This window comes from Cibotium barometz, chromosome 11, assembly GCF_041138505.1.
Source record: "Cibotium barometz isolate CiBa-2024 chromosome 11, ASM4113850v1, whole genome shotgun sequence".
NCBI lineage: Eukaryota > Viridiplantae > Streptophyta > Polypodiopsida > Cyatheales > Cibotiaceae > Cibotium > Cibotium barometz.
The window spans coordinates 38009578-38029400 of record NC_141056.1 but is presented as its reverse complement, the minus strand read 5'-3'; the positions used below and the strand labels follow the sequence as shown (position 1 = coordinate 38029400).

Here is a 19823-nt window from a genome sequence, read left to right as displayed (position 1 = left end):
AGCTTCAGGATCTTACTATAATAATGCATAACTCTAGTACACCAAAATGGCAACAATACCCCTCGAGCTCAACTCCATATCCTCCACTCCAAGTAAGATCCTGAAGCCAAAAAGCTTCTCAGTACCTAATGCCTTTGTGATGTTAGCTATATGATCCTTTGTGACATACAACAAATCCACATCACCTGTTGCTAGAACCTTCTCTCACAAAGTCATAATGCATGTTAATGTGCTTTGTCCTAGCATGATACACTAGATTACTTGCCAACTGTAGGCTGCTCGTTTCTATCTTCAGCTTGCTTGCTTGAAGATGCATAGTTCTTTTGTTGTAACTTACCACTTTCAATGTCATTCTGCTTTTTATAGCAATCCTTTGTTATATGACCTAGTTAACCACAATAATATTACTCCATGCTATTTTCACTTTGGTTTCTTTGTCATCCACCTCGGCCTCTTTGGATCTCCCTTCCTCTAGAGTGGCCTTTTCCTCCTGTTTGTACATTAGATTCCTATTGTTTTGCTGATCGTGATTTCTCATAGTCTCCACCTTGGCCTCTAGATGATGATCTATCTCTACCTCTACTTGTGTTCGTATATAAAAGGATTGCTCTTGCATATTTCTAGAAGAAGACTTACTCTCGATAGTCATCTCCTTAGAAATAAGAAGGGCTATTAGATCCTTGAACCTCGAGAAGTTTTCTTGAGCTTGGATAAATGTCTGAAACTAATCATACTCTTTTTCCAAGCCCAGTTAATGTGACCCACACCAAGTCGTCGTTATCAACTAGAGCTCCAATAGAGTCTGAGGGAATTTAATGTAACTGACACCACGTCGTCGTCATCAACTAGAGCTCCAATAAAAGCAAGGGCATCTACAACCCCTTTCAGTTTCAGTGAGTAATCACTGACATTCATCTTGTTCCTCTCCAAGTTATCCGTAACCCACATGGCAGTTTCATTTCTCTTTCACAAGAAAAATACATTAAAGAAATCCTAGCACATGCTAACATGTCTCAATCAACTTATGTCCCTACTCCTATGGTTACCAATGCCAAACTTGCTCCTAAGGATCTACCCTACACTCATTTAGATAGGAGCTTCATGCATGATGTGTATGGATGTGTGCTACACTGGTCATATTCTTTCCCGTGCATTGCTTGAGCCTTGCAAAGTTCATGGTATAGCACTCAAAAGGTGCCTAAGGTACCTCCATGCCACCAAGGCACATAGATTGACTTACTTTGCAAGAGGAGGCCCTCTCTCCTTGGAGGTCTTCACAGATGCTGATTGGGGGGGACCTCTCTCCTTGGAGGTCTTCATAGATGCTGACCCTCACATGAGGAGCATCTCCGGTTATCTATTCCTTCTCGCTGGTGGAGCCATCTCTTGGCAAACTAGGAGACAGCTTTCGGTGGCCTCATCTATAACAGAAGCTGAATATGTTGCGGCTTCCCTTGACGCACGTGAAGCTCTGTGGCTTCAACAACCTATCAAACGAGCTTTGCCTTCCTTATGATGTGCCTCTTGTCACAATGTTTTGTGACAGTAAATCTACCATCACCATCGCCAAATCTCCCAAGGTATCCAGCAAGCTTAAGCATGTTAACATAGCTTATCATCTTCGTAAGAAAGTGGTCAAAGAGGAATATATCAACATGCAATATGTCCCCACAAAGGACAATATGGCTGACTTTCTCACCAAGCCCGTACCGCATGACAAGCACCACGCCTCCTGTCTTGGTGTTGGGCTTCTCCCCAGTGTCCATTCGAGAGGAAAAACTTCCAAAGAAGAAGAAGCATCTCACAAAGATGCTTACTGCTGTTTCAAATGTCCACCTCTTTACCTTAAGGAGGGATGTTAAGTGGTTAAGGCTTCCAAGTGCCCATTAAGACAATATTAGATAGTTTGAAAAAAAATCTTACACTTTTGGAATCAACTTTTAATTGTAATTTTGGCCAAATCTTGAACATATTAGCTCCAAATTTATCAAATACTATAGATTTAGATTCTACTCTTAAATATCTTTCCAATGGTATGTCACACGAAGGGGTTTTAACAAAAGCTTAGAAAGGCTCATCTTGATTCCATTTTTAAAATGGGAATGAGATTTTTTCCAAATTATCTAATATAGTGTTCATTTGAGTGGACTCATGTTTTAGATTAGTTTTATTATATCCTTGTTTCTAGAAAGATACTTTCCTATATTCTGGGAAAATATATTTCTATTTCTATTCAAATATGTAACAGCACTTGCCAACACTCACTACTATTTGTAGTGATCCTATTTTATATAAAGAGCCACACTCTTTCAATTGAATTCAAGCTCATCAAGCAAGTCGTTACACAATCAAGTGTCTCTCTCTCTCTCTCACTCTCTCTCTGTCCACTCTATTCTTTCTTCTCACCAACTTCACAGTTCTCACAGAAGGGAGGCAGTGGACACACATCAACTCTGCATCCAAGAGTTCTTTGAGGATACAAATAGGGGGCTTGTATCCTTGAAACCTTGTCGTGCAAGCGTAAAACTGCTTATGGCCTCCACAACAAAGAGGAAGAGGAAGGGAGGCAGTGAACAGCCTTAACACACACAGCGAGAATTAGGGGGCCCGGACTAGTTCGCATCGAAAAGCCTCTTGAGTGAATCGGTCTCTATAGCTGACTAAAGCAAGTTCGAGCAGATTCAAACGTGTCTTCTGCCCAAGTTGCAAAAACAAATGTTTTTTCCTTAGCGTTTTGGTTTTCGAACTCCCTTTTTTTGTGTCTCCACATGAACTCAATATGTGCCAAACTGAATGGATTGATGAAATGTTTGGAACTCTAACCCTAGATCTCTCCATATAAAAATCTCTGAAAAATATTTTTGGGAAATCTGTCAAGACTTTATTACTCTGACGGGCTTGATGACTTTTTCCAAAGTTGCAAAGCCAGCAGAGAGCTTCCAAATGGTGTTGAATCTACTTAGAGACCATTCTAAGCAAGACAGTCAGCTTCCCTCACTAAGGAATGCTGGGCATTGACTGGGCATTTCCATGTACCACTATAGGAACCTTGACGAAGGATTCCTTTGATCCCAACATGGTGGTGGTGGAGCGGGGGATGAAGGGGTATGATGCTCATGCCATGCACTAGTCCTGTTTCTCTCCTTTTTCGAAGCCATCTTGTTACATGCTCTCACACAATGCACTACTGTTTATTACTGTAAAGGTGGTATCAATGTAAAGTAGTAAAGGTGTGGAGTGTAAGGCATCATGACCCACGCCCTTAATTCAGAGTAGTCTACACACTCACTTTCAACTCCCCCATACACATCAGCATGCAACCATTCATGAAACATTGCTACACCGTCTTTTAACATACATACATATGTAATTCAAACACTTTTCTCGATTACATAAGATGGAAAATAGCATTGCTATCCAAGAGCTTTACCCCACCCCATTACAAACGATAGTTGAGCCAATCCATGTCAGATGAACCGTACATAGCAGCAAAGTTTTTGATATTAGCCTCTAATCAAAAAAGAGAGACAAGCTTATAAACCAGAGATCCGCCACTAATTAACAGAAGTCCATATACTCCATGTCAGCAAAGTGTTTTCTGTTATCCGCACATTCAAAATCATTGCTCTCTGTATGTATGAGGTGCAGAAGAATTCACAACACAGTTTCAAAATTTTGGGTGGTTTTTGATGTGTCTAAAATGCAAAGCCAAGAATGAATTGCCTCGTCATAACATAAACACAGCCAGGTGATTAACACCTCCTTTAGTACTCTTGGTTGATGCACAAATCACCTAACCTTGTCCATCCAGACGCAGGTGTCCTGTTCCAACTGCGAGTGCTGCCCAATAACTGACACGGCCCGAACATGATCTACATAAGTATGAAACCACTCATCTAGCCCATGTTTCTGTCGAACGCTATTGTGTTGTCGCCCCCACAGAGAGAAGCAGGCCCATGAGAACCCTTACTGCATTGCAATGGCTCTCTGCTGTGAGTTCTTAGCCATGATGTCTCCATTTTGCCCAGAATCACCCTCATCAACTACCCCTGGATTAAGGTGAAAGGCAGACACATGGACTGCCTGATTTTGATCCCCTTGAACCATTGAACGATCACCATGCTGAAGCATACCAGGTGAATAGCTTGCCCCATTGATGATGGACTGCCCTGTGCTACTGTCAGCCATACCTCGGACCGTCTGCATAGCACAGCTCTTGAACCCTTGAACCATTCTCCCTACTTTTTTGGAATCGGGAGTAGTGCCTTCTTGTGAAGATTGCCCTTCCGAGGACCTAGTACTATCTGAGTTAGCCTTTGAATCGTCTGCCTTCTTGTTCAAAAAACGTCCTCCACATCCTCTCGCTCTCCTCATTGCATGTTGGTGCCGTGATTCATGTAGGTAAGGCTGCCATATGAGCACTCATTAGGGCCTAGACCTTGCCAAAAGGTGACTATAAACACTTTGATGTCAACTTTTCGCATTTAAAAGGTGACAACTAGCACTGAAAGGTGAATTATAGCACTTAATGCATAGCTAGATCTCTGAACCACACCTCTCTAACGCTTGGATTGGAATGAAAGAAAAACCTTTAGAGTCCTGTATGCATACCTTCCGTGATTTCACAAGTTTGTTTTCAGATTCAGCCTTGGCTCGAGATTGCCTGCGCCTCATGATGCCATTGTACTGTTTGGCATTCACATACACTGGCTCCTCTTCAGTGATCTCCGAAGGGAGGGGCATACGGCTTTGATGAATGCCAAGCATGTGAGGATAAATCTTAAAAATTAGCAAAACAAAAAACCATATTAGGTATGACAAAGGGGATCATACTCAAACACAAAGATACAAATGACAGATGAGGTCTCTATACAAATGACAGATGAGGTCTCTATACAAACCATTGCCTGGGTGCCATACGTGGCAACCATTCCACCAAAGTAAGGATCAGCATATGGATAAACAGCCGGAGCCTGGTGGTTTGCATGCAATCAAATCAATGCAAGGTTAAGACAATCACATCAATGTATCCCTTTTGAAATGTTTTAAATATTATATCATCCCGCACCATGGAATGTCCGAGTTCAAGGTGTGTATGTGCCAGTACGTATTCTCTAGCGGCTGATGGGAGAACTACTGGAGCTCCTGCTTGTGGTTGGTTTTCATCATTTGCACCATCGCCAAAATCTGTTGCACACTCAAAAACAAAGCACATATAAGCCATGTCTCCCTCATGTATAGCTCTACCAGGCATAAAAGTCAAAGAACAACCAAGTACAAGCATGTCGATGAAGATAAGCATGCAATATGATCCACTCGATTTCAAAAGAGCATCACAATTTCACATGGCTTAATCAGCATATTCAAAATATGGAGACATGGCTTACATGTCTCCCTCATGAGGGAGACATAAGCCATGTCTCACAATTCCACATGAGAGTGGAGCTTTATGGAGGGCAGGATCAAGGATCACCTCGTCCGCTTCCAGCCCCATTATTATTGTGATTACCCCCCCTCCAGACCGACTCTGAAGACCGACCATGTTGAGGGTGTCTTGAGCAGGTCTCACTCCTCCCATCCTTAGTTATGCGGATCATCTCCTGGAATGTTCACGGGAAGGGGAGTCCCCGATTCCATCACCGAAGAGGGGTCTTTCTTCAGGAGCTTCAAACAGCCTGTGCAGGAGGCCCAGACAATCTCTTGTTCCTACAAGAACATCACCTCTCGAAAGGGCACACACGCAAATGCGCAAATGCGAGAAGATCTTGCCCAGAGAGAGTACACGGCTTGGGAGGAGCTGGTTGTCACGTGCACACCCTTCGAGTTGCAAGGTGACAAGCTAGTATCATCAACATCAATAGTAGCAGTAAGTCAAAGTCGGTAGTAGCAGTGCAAGGAGGAAGGTGTTGGGTTTTATGCTGTGTATGCACCCAGAGGAGTGCTAGTGATCATCAGTAGATTACTGGGGAACTTTTTACTTCAGTTAGTGGAGGTTTTTTCCCCCAGTTTAGTTCAGTTTCACTTATATGCAGTTTATAAGTGTTTTGGTCCACCCGGCACATTTATGGCCGGACATGTGAACACTTATCTTTTAGGGTCACTATCATGTGGCTATTGTACTTCACTTTTCAGATAATTGAAGCATACCAAAAAGTCGTGTTCTCTCTCATCTTGGTTTCCACGCTTGCTTGAACCTGTGTAAACCCTAACCCTAACCCTTGAGTGCCTTCAATTGGTATCAGAGCATTGAAGCTCTGCATTGCCCTGCCCGTACACTGCCAAGCTTTTGCTGCATCTGCCCGTACAGCATCCGTACATCAAACCTGCGCAGCCTTCAGCTACACGTGTGCGCTAGCTGCCCGTACACCCAGTCTGCGCCGCCTGCATCCCCTTCAGTTCTTGTACCAGCCCGTACAGTCAAGCGCAGTACACTGCCCGTACACTGCCTCAGCATTGCCCAGCCCGTACAGTCAAGCGCAGCCTTCAGCCCGTACATCTGTGCACCGCCTACTTTACTTGGTCGCCTACTGTACTTGGTCGCCGTCGCTGGTCGCTTTAGAGTACTCAATCGACTCTGCTGCAAAACAGGCGCCCGTACAGTCAGCGCCAACCATCACCTGCGCAGAGAATCGTGCAGCATTCAGTGCTGCATACCTGGCGACTCTACTTGCTGTGATACGACTGTACCTGCTGTGACCTGCAACTACCAGAATCAGTAAACTGTACCTACTAGTACAGTCAACTGTACCTGCAGGAATACCACAAGCTAACCAGTCATTCAGTGGTAAGCATTAAAATTCAGTTTTTGGGCATTTTTATTTTCTCTGTGAAAATATACAGGCACAACAGGCAGATTTTCTAGCAAAGAACTATACAGGTTTTTTGCACAGTTTGGGTGCAGCAAATTTGGGCATTTTTGGGGCATTTTGGCATTGTGTACGCCATTTGCTGCTCTACTCAGTCATTGGTGCATTGAGCTGCACATTCAGAGGATTGAGAGTGCAGGCAGATTTGGGTGAACTGTATTCAGTGGAGTACAGTTATTATCAGGGTTTCTGTTATTGGGTTTTTTGGTAAACAGGTACAACATTGTGCGTAAAGCATAATGGCAAATCAACAGCAAAGTGATGTATTCACATATTTGTCTAAGGAAGACAAATTGGATGGCACGAACTACTCCTTGTGGAGTTTTATGCTGAAAAATGTGCTTGTGGCAAAAGGTCTTTGGGATTTTGTTAGTGGTGATGAACCACGTCCAGGTCCATTGGCTCCAGAGACTCCTCCCCAAGGGGGTGCTCGTGGACGAGGACAACAGGTACAGGCTCCAGGACAGCCATTGCCTGTTCAGAGAACAAATGCTCAAAAGACATGGGATGCCAGGGATGCACAAGCTTTGTCACTCATTGCATTGTCTGTTCAGAGGTCCATTATACCTCATATTCGTTCAGCTGGCTCTTCACAGAATGCATGGGTGACTTTGGAGCAGATGTATGCTGCTCGTAATGAGGCTAGGATCTCATTTTTGAAAAGAGAGCTGGAAAATCAGAAAATGAATGAAGGAGATGATATGTCTAGCCACTTAAACAAGCTGCAGGATTTGAGAGAGCAACTCATCAATGTGGATGAGATTATTCCTGAGACACAGCTTGTGTCCACCATCTTGCACTCTTTGCCAAGATCTTACTTGGCTTTCCATACCTCTTTGAACCTCAGCATGAGGAATGCTGTTGAACCCCTCAAGTATCAGGAACTTGTTGCTCTCTTACTACAAGAGGAGCAAATGAGGAAGAATATGAATATGAACACAAATGCTGAACAAGCATTTACTACAGGTCAAAAGGGGAAAGGAAAAACTCAGCCAAAGAGTGCAAATCAAAATTCAGGTGATGGTGGTTCTTCACAGGATACCAAGAAAGGTGATGGACAGCCCAAGAAGAAGGGCAAATGTCATTACTGTAAGAAGCCAGGTCACTACATCACAGAATGTAGGAAGAGGATTGCCAAAGAGAAGGCAAAGGAAGCTGGGATGTCAGTTAATGATACTTCTAAAGCTCCTCCAGAGACTGCTTCTTTTGTTGAGGACAGGGATTACTGTTTTTATACATGCAGCTATGATGCCTCTTGGTCTTCACAGACACTCAGTTTGACAGAGCATGCATGTACTTGGTATTTTGATAGTGGTGCCTCAAAGCATATCACATCTCGCAGGGATTTGTTTAGTCATGTTGGCCCTGCCCCTGTTGGCAAAACTGTTCAGTGTGCCAACAATGCTTCATATCCAGTTCGTGGCATTGGGGAGATTCAGCTCACAGCCATTGATGGCTCCATTCTCCGCCTTATAGATGCCTTATATGTACCAGGGATAAAGAAGAATTTGTTGTCCATTTCTTCTTTAGCACATTGTGGAATGCAAGTCCACTTTGATGATGATAAATGCATGGTCAGAGACAAAGCAAATGCCTTGACCTTGATGCTTACTGGTACACTATGTCATGGACTTTATCAGTTGGATGCATTTCAGCCAGTGGATCAGTCTGCTTATCATGCATTCACTCTTACTCCAGCTATGGTTGATGCAGAGTTATGGCATGCTCGCATGGGGCATGTAAATTTTGGGAGTCTTATGCTTATGCAGCAACATAATATGTTTACAGATCTACCTCTCATGGAGAAGCCTCCAGATCATATTTGTGAAGGATGTATTTTGGGAAAAATGCACAGGTTTTCCTTCCCACCTGATCAGGCTCTAAGAGCAACTGCAAAGTTGCAACTTATACATAGTGATCTTTGTGGTCCCATGCAGACGAAGTCATTAGGTGGTTGCTTTTATTTTGCAACATTTATTGATGACTTCTCTCGTATATGCTGGGTGTATCCTTTGACACAGAAATCACAGGTATATGATGCATTTTTTGCCTTTGTAGCACTTGCTGAGACAGAGTCAGGATGCAAGGTGAAGACTCTCCGTTCTGACCGAGGGGGGGAATATATGTCACATGTGCTGAATTCCTTTCTTGGGAGTAGAGGTATAAAACATCAGTATACTACTCCTTACACTCCACAGCAGAATGGGGTTGCAGAAAGGAAGAATCGGTCACTCATGGAGATGGCCAGATGTATGCTAAAGGCAAAAAGACTACCACATATCTTTTGGGTGGAAGCAGTAATGTGTGCTTGTCATATTTTGAATCGATGTCCCACAAAGGCATTGGTCTCTATTACTCCTTTTGAGGCTTGGCATGGCCGCAAGCCTTCTGTATCGCATTTTCGTATCTTTGGGTGTCTTGCATATGCACACATACCCAAAGAGTTGAGGAGGAAGCTGGATGATAAAGCCACAAAATGCATTTTTGTTGGGTATAGCCGTGAGAGCAAGGGCTACAGGTTATATGACCCACTATCCAGGAAGATATTCATCAGTCGGGATGTGATTTTTGATGAAAAATCAGAAATATCCATGGCTGGTTATGAGGCAAATCAGGCTGAAAATGATGTGTTTGAAGGTCTACTACCCATGGAGTTTCATTCCACAGTTGGTGATCCAACTCATGAGGGTACTGGACAGCCAGCAAATGATGTAGGTGGTGCAGAAATTCAGCAGCCAAATGAGCCAGAAGCTGAACCAAATATGGGACAGCAGGCACCACAGGTCAGACATATACCTAGATGGTATTTGAGGACATTACAGGACAGCCATTTAGAGGGTCCTCTTGCTGGTCGTACTCGTAGGGAGACAAGGACCAATGAGCATGCACACATCATGGATTTGAATCTGGTTATGGCAGCCTACAGGATGATGATGAGCCTGATTCATTTGTGGATGCACGAGATAATGTGCATTGGAACAAAGCCATGCAAGATGAGATTGATTCTATTAAAAAGAATCAAACATGGGATTTGGTTGATCTGCCCAAAGGCAAGAAAGCCATTGGTACTAAATGGGTCTATAAGTTGAAAAGACATGCAGATGGATCCATTGACAGGTACAAAGCCCGTCTAGTTGCAAAGGGCTATGCACAGAAGAAGGGCATTGATTATGAGGAGACATTTGCTCCTACATCCCGTATGTCGACACTTAGGTGTGTCATTGCATTGGCTGCACATCGTGGTTGGGTTGTTCACCAGTTGGACATAAAGACTGCATTCCTACATGGGGACCTCGAGGAGGAAGTTTATGTATTTCAGCCCATGGGATTTGCAGAACATGGTCATGAGGGGAAAGTTTGCAGGCTGAAAAAGACCTTGTATGGTTTGAAACAAGCTCCACGAGCTTGGTATGCAAAAATAGATGCTTTTCTACTCACTCAGGGATTTGTGAACAGTCCATCAGAGGCCACTGTGTATGTAAAGAAAGAAGAGACAAATTTGCTGGTCATCGGTCTTTATGTGGATGATCTCTTGCTCTTGGGATCAAATGATGACAAAATTGCAGCTTTTAAGGAGATACTGCAACAGACATTTGACATGTCTGACTTGGGCCTTGTACATTAGTATTTGGGCATACAGTTTGTGCAGGATAACAGAGGCATTGGGTTGTTGCAATCACGCTATGTTGCTAAACTTCTGGAGAAATTTAAATTTCAGGATTGCAAGCCTATTAGTACTCCTATGGAGCCTGGGATGAAACTGTCACTACAAGATGACAGTGTTTCCTTTGATGCCACTACATATGCTCAGGCTGTTGGGTGCCTCATTTACTTGTGTAATACGAGGCCAGATATTCAGTATGCAGTCTCTCAGTTGAGCAGATTCCTGCACAGCCCACGGTTGTCACATTGGCAAGCTGTGAAGCGTGTATTCCGTTATTTGCAGGGTACCTTGTCTCTTGGGTTGCTTTATCCTGAGGGGGGTGACATGCAGTTACACGCTTACAGTGATTCAGATTGGGCTGGTGATTTTGATACCAGACATTCCACTAGTGGAAATTGTTTCTTCCTTGGCGCTTCATGCATTTCTTGGCTAAGCAAGAAACAGACCACAGTGGCCACTTCGTCTTGTGAGGCAGAGTACAGAGCAGCCTACACTACTACTGTTGAGTGTGTTTGGCTGCGTCGTCTTATGACTGATATGGATATTTCAGTGGAGGAGCCTACACCTATCTATACTGATAGTCAGAGTGCCATTGCTGTGGCCAGGAATCCTGTGTTTCATGCTCGCACGAAACACATTGAGATTCACTATCATTTTGTTCGGGAGAGACTCCAGGCAGGAGATATCAGTCTGATATACTGTCCTACAGATCAGAATGTGGCAGACATCTTCACCAAGGCATTACCACGTCCGAAATTTGAAGCATTCCGCAATGCTTTGAATTTGTTTCCTTTTGGTGGATGATGTACAGTGATCACATATCACTCCAGGGGGGTTTGTTGGGTTTTATGCTGTGTATGCACCCAGAGGAGTGCTAGTGATCATCAGTAGATTACTGGGGAACTTTTTACTTCAGTTAGTGGAGGTTTTTTCCCCAGTTTAGTTCAGTTTCACTTATATGCAGTTTATAAGTGTTTTGGTCCACCCGGCACATTTATGGCCGGACATGTGAACACTTATCTTTTAGGGTCACTATCATGTGGCTATTGTACTTCACTTTTCAGATAATTGAAGCATACCAAAAAGTCGTGTTCTCTCTCATCTTGGTTTCCACGCTTGCTTGAACCTGTGTAAACCCTAACCCTAACCCTTGAGTGCCTTCAGAAGGATGACAGAGTGTCCATCCCATCATCAAGTTTAGCAGAAGGGAATGTCATGTGCACGCCCATGCCATGGCTAATCTTCGGCATGAACATTCTTTAATCCCTAATTAAGTCAACATCAGGCATCGGTAACATTACCAACCACATCATCATCATCAACACCTGCATGGACAGCATGGATGCCCAGTCGGCAGCCAGCAGTGCAGTCGGCAGCTTTTTGGAGCATCCAATCAGCCAATCGGCCAGGCATTACAGGTCGGGTAGCAGTATGGGCAGCATTAATGATAAGCGCAGCATTTTAGCAATTATTCCATGAATTCTTTGTCCAGAAGCAGGCCAACAGCAACCTAAGCTGACCGACCAGCCCCTCTTAGCATATATAAGCAGTAGTCATAATTCAACAAAGAATCAAGCTCATTCATCAGAAGTTCAGCATTAGCATGAAGTCAACATCAACATCAGCATCATCTATATGTTCCCAGATCTCATCTTAGTTGTAATCATTTGCATCATTAGTATAGTTGCATTGCCTTCATCTAAATTCACCTCTACAGTAATTAAGTTAATTAAGGCTGTGATTACTACAATCAACCCTCATCATGTAACATTGGTCCTCTCCCTGAGGGGCCAAGATTGTGCAGACGAGAGCACAATGGATTATAGTCAGGGTTGGGGAAGACCGTGTGGGCTTCCTCAACAATTATGCCCCCAACAAGGTGGTGGAGTAGACTGAGTTCTTGACCCGAGTGAGACATGCCCTTCCCCGGGCAGATTTTTGGTGCTCAAGTGGAGACATTAACATGCTCGAGATCCCAGAGGAAAAGATAGGAGGCGGCTCGGATACTATCACAAGGAGAGAGTGTAACTCCACCGGTTGGTGTGGAATGCTTGGTTGAACACAATGCTAATCAATACACTTAATTACACCGAGATTTAATGGACACCAAGCACAATACAAGATGTAATTTGTTGAATTGACAAGAGACGCACAATGAGCCGGAATGGCCGGCCCCTCACTCAAATAATGTTTATTGATCTTGGGAGAATGAAATATATAGTGTCATGGGTATTTCTGACACCAATGCATAAGAATGTAGTATTGCAAACAATATGGTTGTCGGTGAAGATCTGTAACTCACACTTCCCTCTCAAGTGCCCATGTTCCCTACCATATGCTCTCTATTGTTCCACCAACACACAGTAGAAACAATCATCAAGAGAGCATGTAGGACAAGAGAACACTACACAAGGTATGTGAACATGGAGTCCTACTCCTCCCTCCTGCTACTTGCTTCCATAATTGAGCATTAAAGCTTACCAATTGCAAGTAGAGTCGATGACACCAGAAGTCTTCACGATGGAAGCATCTAGACTCTGGAGTGTTGAAACGTTCAATCTATCGCCATTTTTCACAACAAAAACCTTCAAGTGGATGCAGGGAATCTTGGGAAAGCTTCCGCTATGGTTCCACTTGAGAAAGGAAAGCTGAAATTAGGGTTTTCAGCCAAAAGACCAAAAATCACAGTAAATATAAGGACTGTTTTGCTGAATTTCAATCATTGTAGGAGAGTGAATACCACCTGGAAGCAATCTTGGAAGCTTGGAAAATACACTTGCAAGCTTGGATATGGTGTAGGGAAGGAGACAGTGCAGAAAATACAACCAAAGAGGCCTCATGAAGAGAGGCGTCCACTTCTAGAGAGAGATGATGAGATGTCCACCCTAGTTTTCAAGTAGAGAGGAAAAGTGACTTGTAGTGCAAGTTGGGATTGGTTGCTGTCTTTGAGCAAAAACGATAAGGTCTGAACGGTGGACATTGAGCTTTGTCCACCTTGGGACAACGGTGTGTGCAAACACAAGGCTAGTCATAATTTATAAGTGAGTTTTGGTCGCCCAAAACTTAATAAGGTGTGTACACACTCACTTGTAAATTAATGCTAGTTTCTAAGTCTTGGTTTTGACCAATACTTACCACCTGTCACGTGCCACATAACCATGTCAACAGACAGTTTCACACGCACGGTTCACGAGCGGGCATCCCCTTACCCTGAACTACGCATTGGTCAAGCAAGCATGAAAACATAATACAAATTCAATTTCCAGGCAAGCACGTAAAGATGCTATGAAATGCAGCATGGGTATAGACAATCCCCATTCATGAGACTATACCAAAATAGACATGTTCCAGGCAAGTACATGAGATACCAGACCCAATGGAACACCAATCCTCCAAGCATTTCCAGGCATGTACACACAGGCACAAGTCCCAACGGAAAGCCAAGTCCATAGTATCACATGAGTGGCATCAATCCCCGGCATATGCAACCGCCATGGACGCCAATCCAATGTGTATACATGATGAGAAAGCACGGATGGACCAATTGGGTAGCCAATCCATGTACATCATGAGAAAGCACGGATGGACCACTTGAGTGGCCAAATGGTGACATCCTTCCCGGCTTCTAAACAATTGTTCGAAGTTGAAAAGCATCCAAATATGTCTGAAAAGCAAGTGCAAGCAATCTCTAAAGAACTCGTCATCTACCCATATAGCATCAATGGGAAGATAGTTCTTGAACTTCACAAGGTAACGCCTCACAACTTTGCTTGCAGTAAGCTTGCGTTCCTTGTGATACACAATCTGTTCTGGTTGTAAAATCTCCTCAAGCTCACGGATCCTTAATGACAGATTCACTGGGCTCCGGCCCTACATAGTTGCGAAGGAGACTCACATGAAAAGCATTGTGTATGTGCCAATGACTAAGCAATGCCAACCTGAGAGCCACTTCATTGAGCTTCTCGATCACTCGAAAAGGCCTAAATGGTGACATCTTCCCCTGGTTCTAAACAATTGTCCGAAGTTAAAAAGCATCCAAATATGTCTAAAGCAAGTGCAAGCACTATCTAAAGAACTCTTCATCTACCCATATAGCATCAATGGGAAGATAGTTCTTGAACTTTACACAAGTAACGCCTCACAACTTTGCTTGCAGTAAGCTTGTGTTCCTTGTGATACACAATCTGTTCTGGTTGTGAAATCTCCTCAAGCTCACGGATCCTTAATGACCGGTTCACTAGACTCCAGCCGTACATACTCGCTGTCACATGCACTCTACACTCTAGTGCATGGTGACAAAATGGCTTATCATCATCAATGCAACATTATAACAGTATTAGTACCATTCAGGATGATATTTGTCGTACGCCGTGACCCCATTCTAATCCTCAGTCCAGGATAAGTCAGGCACGAGCTACGTAGGCCATTCTCAGCCATAGCAAGTCAGTCAGTCAATCTAAGTCCCTTAACCCACTTGAAGAGACGCATTCATGCATGTTCAGTGAGTAGAAACCTTAGGGTTTGCATTAGTAAGCATTCTGCATATTGCACATCATTCATTCATAGCATTTAGACCATTGCAGAAACGCCAGATATCATCTAGTATTTATCAGTATATTTACTAGGAATTCTTTCGTAATTTTTCCATAATTATCAGCATTTTATACATCATTTATGCATTTATTGTGGACATGAGCACTCAGCCAGCTCTATAGCTGGCCGATTGGCTCCTTTGGTCCATATAAATAGATCAGAATCATATTCATTATTTCATTTATCATATTCAGCAGTAGAGCATTCAAGCGCTTGGCATCTTCAGCACAAGGAGCATAAGCGATTGCAGTTTCAGCCATCATCCCTCAGCATTTTCCTCCTACAGCACTAGGTGCCTCAATGCATGAGCATTCAGCCACCTTGCATCAGCAAAACGCATCAGTTCAGCATTCAGCCAGCAATCCATCTTGCGTTTTCTGCATCCATACAGTTTTCAGCATTCATCTACTCATCGTTTTGCTCCAGCCACTTGGTGAAGGTAAACCGCAGCATTCATACACAGTCTAGAACAGTCCCAAACAGCCCCTCTCAGCCTCAGCTTTGCATCCCTCCCTCATTCCATTGGAAAGAGTGCATAGGCTCGAGATTGGACATCATTGGTGCTTCTACAGTCGTGTACAGTTCAGCCAAACTCTCGGTCTTTAGAGGTCTTGCGTTTGGCTTATCGTCAGTCACACCGTCAGTCTCTTCAAAGATAATAAAGCAAATACTATCTCGGTAACAGGATAGGGGGCCCTTTAGTGGGTAATTCGGGACCCCATACGGTGTACAGCTCTCATCTCTCTCTCTCTCTCAAATCTCTTAAAAGTTTGAAGTCTTAAAGTGGATTGCTAAACTCGCAAAACTCAGGATACAGAAGACAGTGTGAGCATTTATGTGACAGGATCCTCCAATACGAATACTTCCGCTGCATGTTATATTGGTATCAGATTCAGCTTGTCCACACACACCGTATCCTAGCGTGAGGGCATCCTTGGATGGTCAAATTGCGTTCCGGCACGACCACCGACTTCAGCATCATGTCTACAGAGAAGAGTACCCATCAACCGGAAGACATCTCCCCCGAAGGAGACCTTGCTCTTCCGACTACAGTAGACACCATAGCTCTTCTTAGAGCTCAGAACCAGCTGCTCATGGAGCGTCTCCAACTCTTGGAGGCAACAGCAGCATGTCCTCCTCCACGTCCAACAGCCCCCGACTACATCTCCCTCTTCTTTCAGATGGAACAACAAAGAAGAGAAGACGAGGCCAGACGGAGAGAAGAAAAAGCAAAAGCAGAAGCAAGAAAACAACAAGAAAGAGCAGAAAGACGGGACTATGAGGAAGCCCAACACAGGATCAACGAAGACCGGCATCAGGCTGAACTCGCCGCTCAGGAGCACCAACGTGAGCTCAATCGAGAACGTATGTTACTCGAACACCAAAGGGAAAAGGAGGCCATTCATCTTAGATACCAGCACCTCTCTTCAGCATCCCCTGCGTCAGGTGCCACCAGCCAGCAGTCCGCAGCATCAACTACCGTCATTCGCAGTCAACCAAATTTTAGTAAGTATGATGGTAAGTGTGATCATTTAGCAGTTAATCAGTTCATTCATCAATTTACCACTCATTTTCCATTAGCTACGATCACAGATCCTCATAATAGAGTCCACGTAGCGGCTCCCCATCTCACTGGTGAGGCAGTCACTTGGTGGTAACATTGGTCTATCTTTATACAAACCAGACCACAAGTGTCAGCTTTTAGCTGGGAAACCTTCGTCCATGACCTGAAGACCAGACAGATTCTTCCCGCCCCAGTACATGACCGGTCTGGCAGATGAGTTCTATGGACTCAAACAGAATGGATCCCCAGTGCTTCAGTTTTTCGGCAAGGTTATTACTTTAGCACAGCAGTTAGGGCTATCTGCGTAGGCCAAGATGGAGCAATTCATTCATAGACTGGATCCCACCATTCGGTTCACAGTTCTCGCAACTTTGAACCCAGTACACATATGACCGGGCTTTGACTCTCGCTCAGAAAGAAGAAATGAAGATGAATGGAGGCAAGCCCAAGCAGTCATCCCAGTCCAATACCAAACCCCAGCAACAGCAATCCGATGCACAACCAGGGAAAGGTAATGCATCTTCTAAAGATGCTAAGAAGGACGGCAGTAATAGCTCCAGTTCAGGAGGTAAGAAAGATAAAGAATCTAAGCCTAAGAAAACCCCCGATGAAAAGACTAAAGCAGGTATTACTAGAGGCTATCTTCCTCCAGAGAAGCAAAAGAAGTTTCAGTCAGAAAACGGATGTTTTTTCTGTCACATCATAGGGCATGGTAAGAAGGATTGCCACATATGGCAAGCGGAACGAGTCGCCAAAGCCCCTTCTGCCACAGTTGCCTCAGCATCCCCAGCTCCTCCAGCCCCGCCTACTACCACCAATGCGGTTCAACTTTTACCTTCTATGCATCCTATGCCATCCGTGGTATTTGATGCTAAGCAGGAGGGTGAGAGCGATACTACACAGAAAAGCCTCATCTGAGCTTATGGCTCTGCCAAGGGCCGACAGTTTGTAGTCCTTTTCGATATGGACAGTTCTGAGGACGCCATCTCTCCCCAGTTGCCTAACAAAATGAGCTGCACATTAGTCCCATATCATCTGGATGTGGACGGGTTTATACTTGGTCTCCACACCCACATTTCTCAGAAGGCACAGCAATTTTCCTTTGAAGTTCAAAAGGCCTCATTTCAACGAGATTTCATTGTCTCGCCTCTTTTGGGGTGTGACATGATCTTAGGAATTCAGTGGTTCCGTCAGTATGAGCCTATTCCTGATTGGGGACAGGACACTTTTACTATCTGTAAAGGTTTTCCTCAGCCTGTCATGATTCGTGGGGATAGAAGCATTCTTGGTATCCCATTGATTTCGCATCTCCAGGCCCGGCGAGCTATTCGCAAGGGAGCAAAAGGAGCACTACTTTATATTCGTGCTCAAACAGCCTCTATCTCATCGATCCATCTCATCTTCAGTCCCACAACTAGCAGACCTCCTATCTAGACATTAGGACCTTATGCTTAGGGACGATCTCCCGCCCACTCTCCCTCCATCCCGTCCTAAGGACCATCATATCGATTTGGTCCCTGGAGGTGGATCAGAACCTCCTAGCAAGTTTCCCTATCGTCTTTCCAAGACCTTAGAGGGCGAGCTCAAAAGACAGTTATATGAGCTCCTCCGAGCCGGATTCGTTCGGCCTTCTTCCTCACCGTTTGTTGCACCCATCCTATTTGTCCAAAAGAAAGACAAGTCTGCACGCCTTTGTGTAGACTCACCATTAAGAATAAGTTTCCTATGCCAAGGATTGAGTAGGTCCGCATTTTTGAAGCTGACATTCCAAAAACAGTTTTTCGGACAGAGCATGGTCACTACGAGTTCGTAGTCATGCCTTTTGGGCTTACAAATGCACCCGCAACCTTCGACAAAATGATGTCCAGGTCCTCATTGGGAAGTGTGTTTTCATATTTCTTGATGACATACTAGTCTTCTCAGCCACTGCGAAGCAGCATGAGAAAGATGTGGAGAAAGTCTTGCAACTTTTGCGAGAGAATGAGCTCTACATAAATGCCAAAAAGTCTATCTTTGGTGTTAAGGAAGTTCCTATATCATCAGTTCCTATGGAATTAGACTGGACCCCTCAAAGGTTCAGGAAATCTTAGACTGGGACATCCCTCAGACTGCCCAAGAAATCCGTTCTTTCGTAGGTCTCTGCCAGGCCTATAGTACCCATGTCCATCAATTTTCCAACCTTGCAGCACCTCTTACCGACTTGCTCAAGGGAGTGAAGATTCGCAAGCAAAAAGTCCAAGTTACAGGCAAGGCGCTTGATGCATTCCGTGCCCTCCAGAAAGCCGCCTCAGAAGCGCTTGTATTAAAGTTAGCATCTTGGGATGAACCTTCCGAGGTCATTACCAATGCAAGCAATGTAGCCATAGGTGCAGTTCTCCAACACCCGTGGCATACTCCAGTAGAAAGTTGGATGTCGCCGAAAAGAATTATTCGGTATATGACAAAAAGCTTTTGGGTGTGATCAGAGCGCTCAAACATTGGAAGCCTTTTCTTTATGGACAAGTTCTCACAGTAAAAACAGACCACCAAGCATTTAAGTGGCTTCAAACCATGCCCAGTGCCCACTGGAGTGATCGACAGGCCAGGTGGAGTCAACTCTTCCAACAATTTGGAGGAATGATTGAGTACATCCCTGGTAAGCATAACCCAGTAACAGATGCTCTCAGTCGAAAGGCCAGCATATCCAAGCAGTCCAGGAATCTACCATTCTCGAAATCACAGGGAAGGACTTAGATAGCATGAAAGACCAATATGTCGATTCCCCTAAGTTTGGTACTCAGTATAATTTAGCCCTCACCTTTGAGCCTGGCCATTATTCAGTACAGAACGGTTGGTTGTTCTTCAAGAACCGCCTCTATGTCATTCGAGAAAAGCGATCAGCTCTTCTCCATGATGCCCATGACTCCTTAGTTGGAGGACATAGGGGTATCAACAATACCCTCGAGAAATTAGAACGGTCCTTTTATTGGCCAAAAATGAGGTGTGATGTATATTCACATGTTCAAGCCTGTAAGATTTGTCAAAAAGTAAAGGTTCCACATACAAAGAAGTCTCGTTTACTTCAACCTTTGCCTATCCCCGACTATCTATGGACTTTGTAGGACCTCTACCAGCATCAACCGGATCCCGGAACACT

At 44.2% G+C, this 19823-nt stretch overlaps 1 protein-coding gene across 2 annotated transcripts in view; it reads right to left on the bottom strand.

Moving 5' to 3' along the window:
- Positions 1 to 3410: 3410 nt before the first annotated feature.
- Positions 3411 to 19823, bottom strand: part of LOC147634143 (uncharacterized) — a 39922-nt gene continuing 23509 nt past the window's right edge. For both annotated transcript variants that reach the window (XM_086805268.1, XM_086805269.1), the window contains exons 3-6: positions 5069 to 5187; positions 4902 to 4973; positions 4612 to 4779; positions 3411 to 4407 (exon numbers count right to left, since the gene is read on the bottom strand). In XM_086805268.1, the coding sequence (XP_086661394.1) occupies positions 3967 to 4407; positions 4612 to 4779; positions 4902 to 4973; positions 5069 to 5187 (800 nt within the window). In that variant the 3' untranslated portion in view covers positions 3411 to 3966. The remainder of the gene's footprint in view (positions 4408 to 4611; positions 4780 to 4901; positions 4974 to 5068; positions 5188 to 19823) is intronic.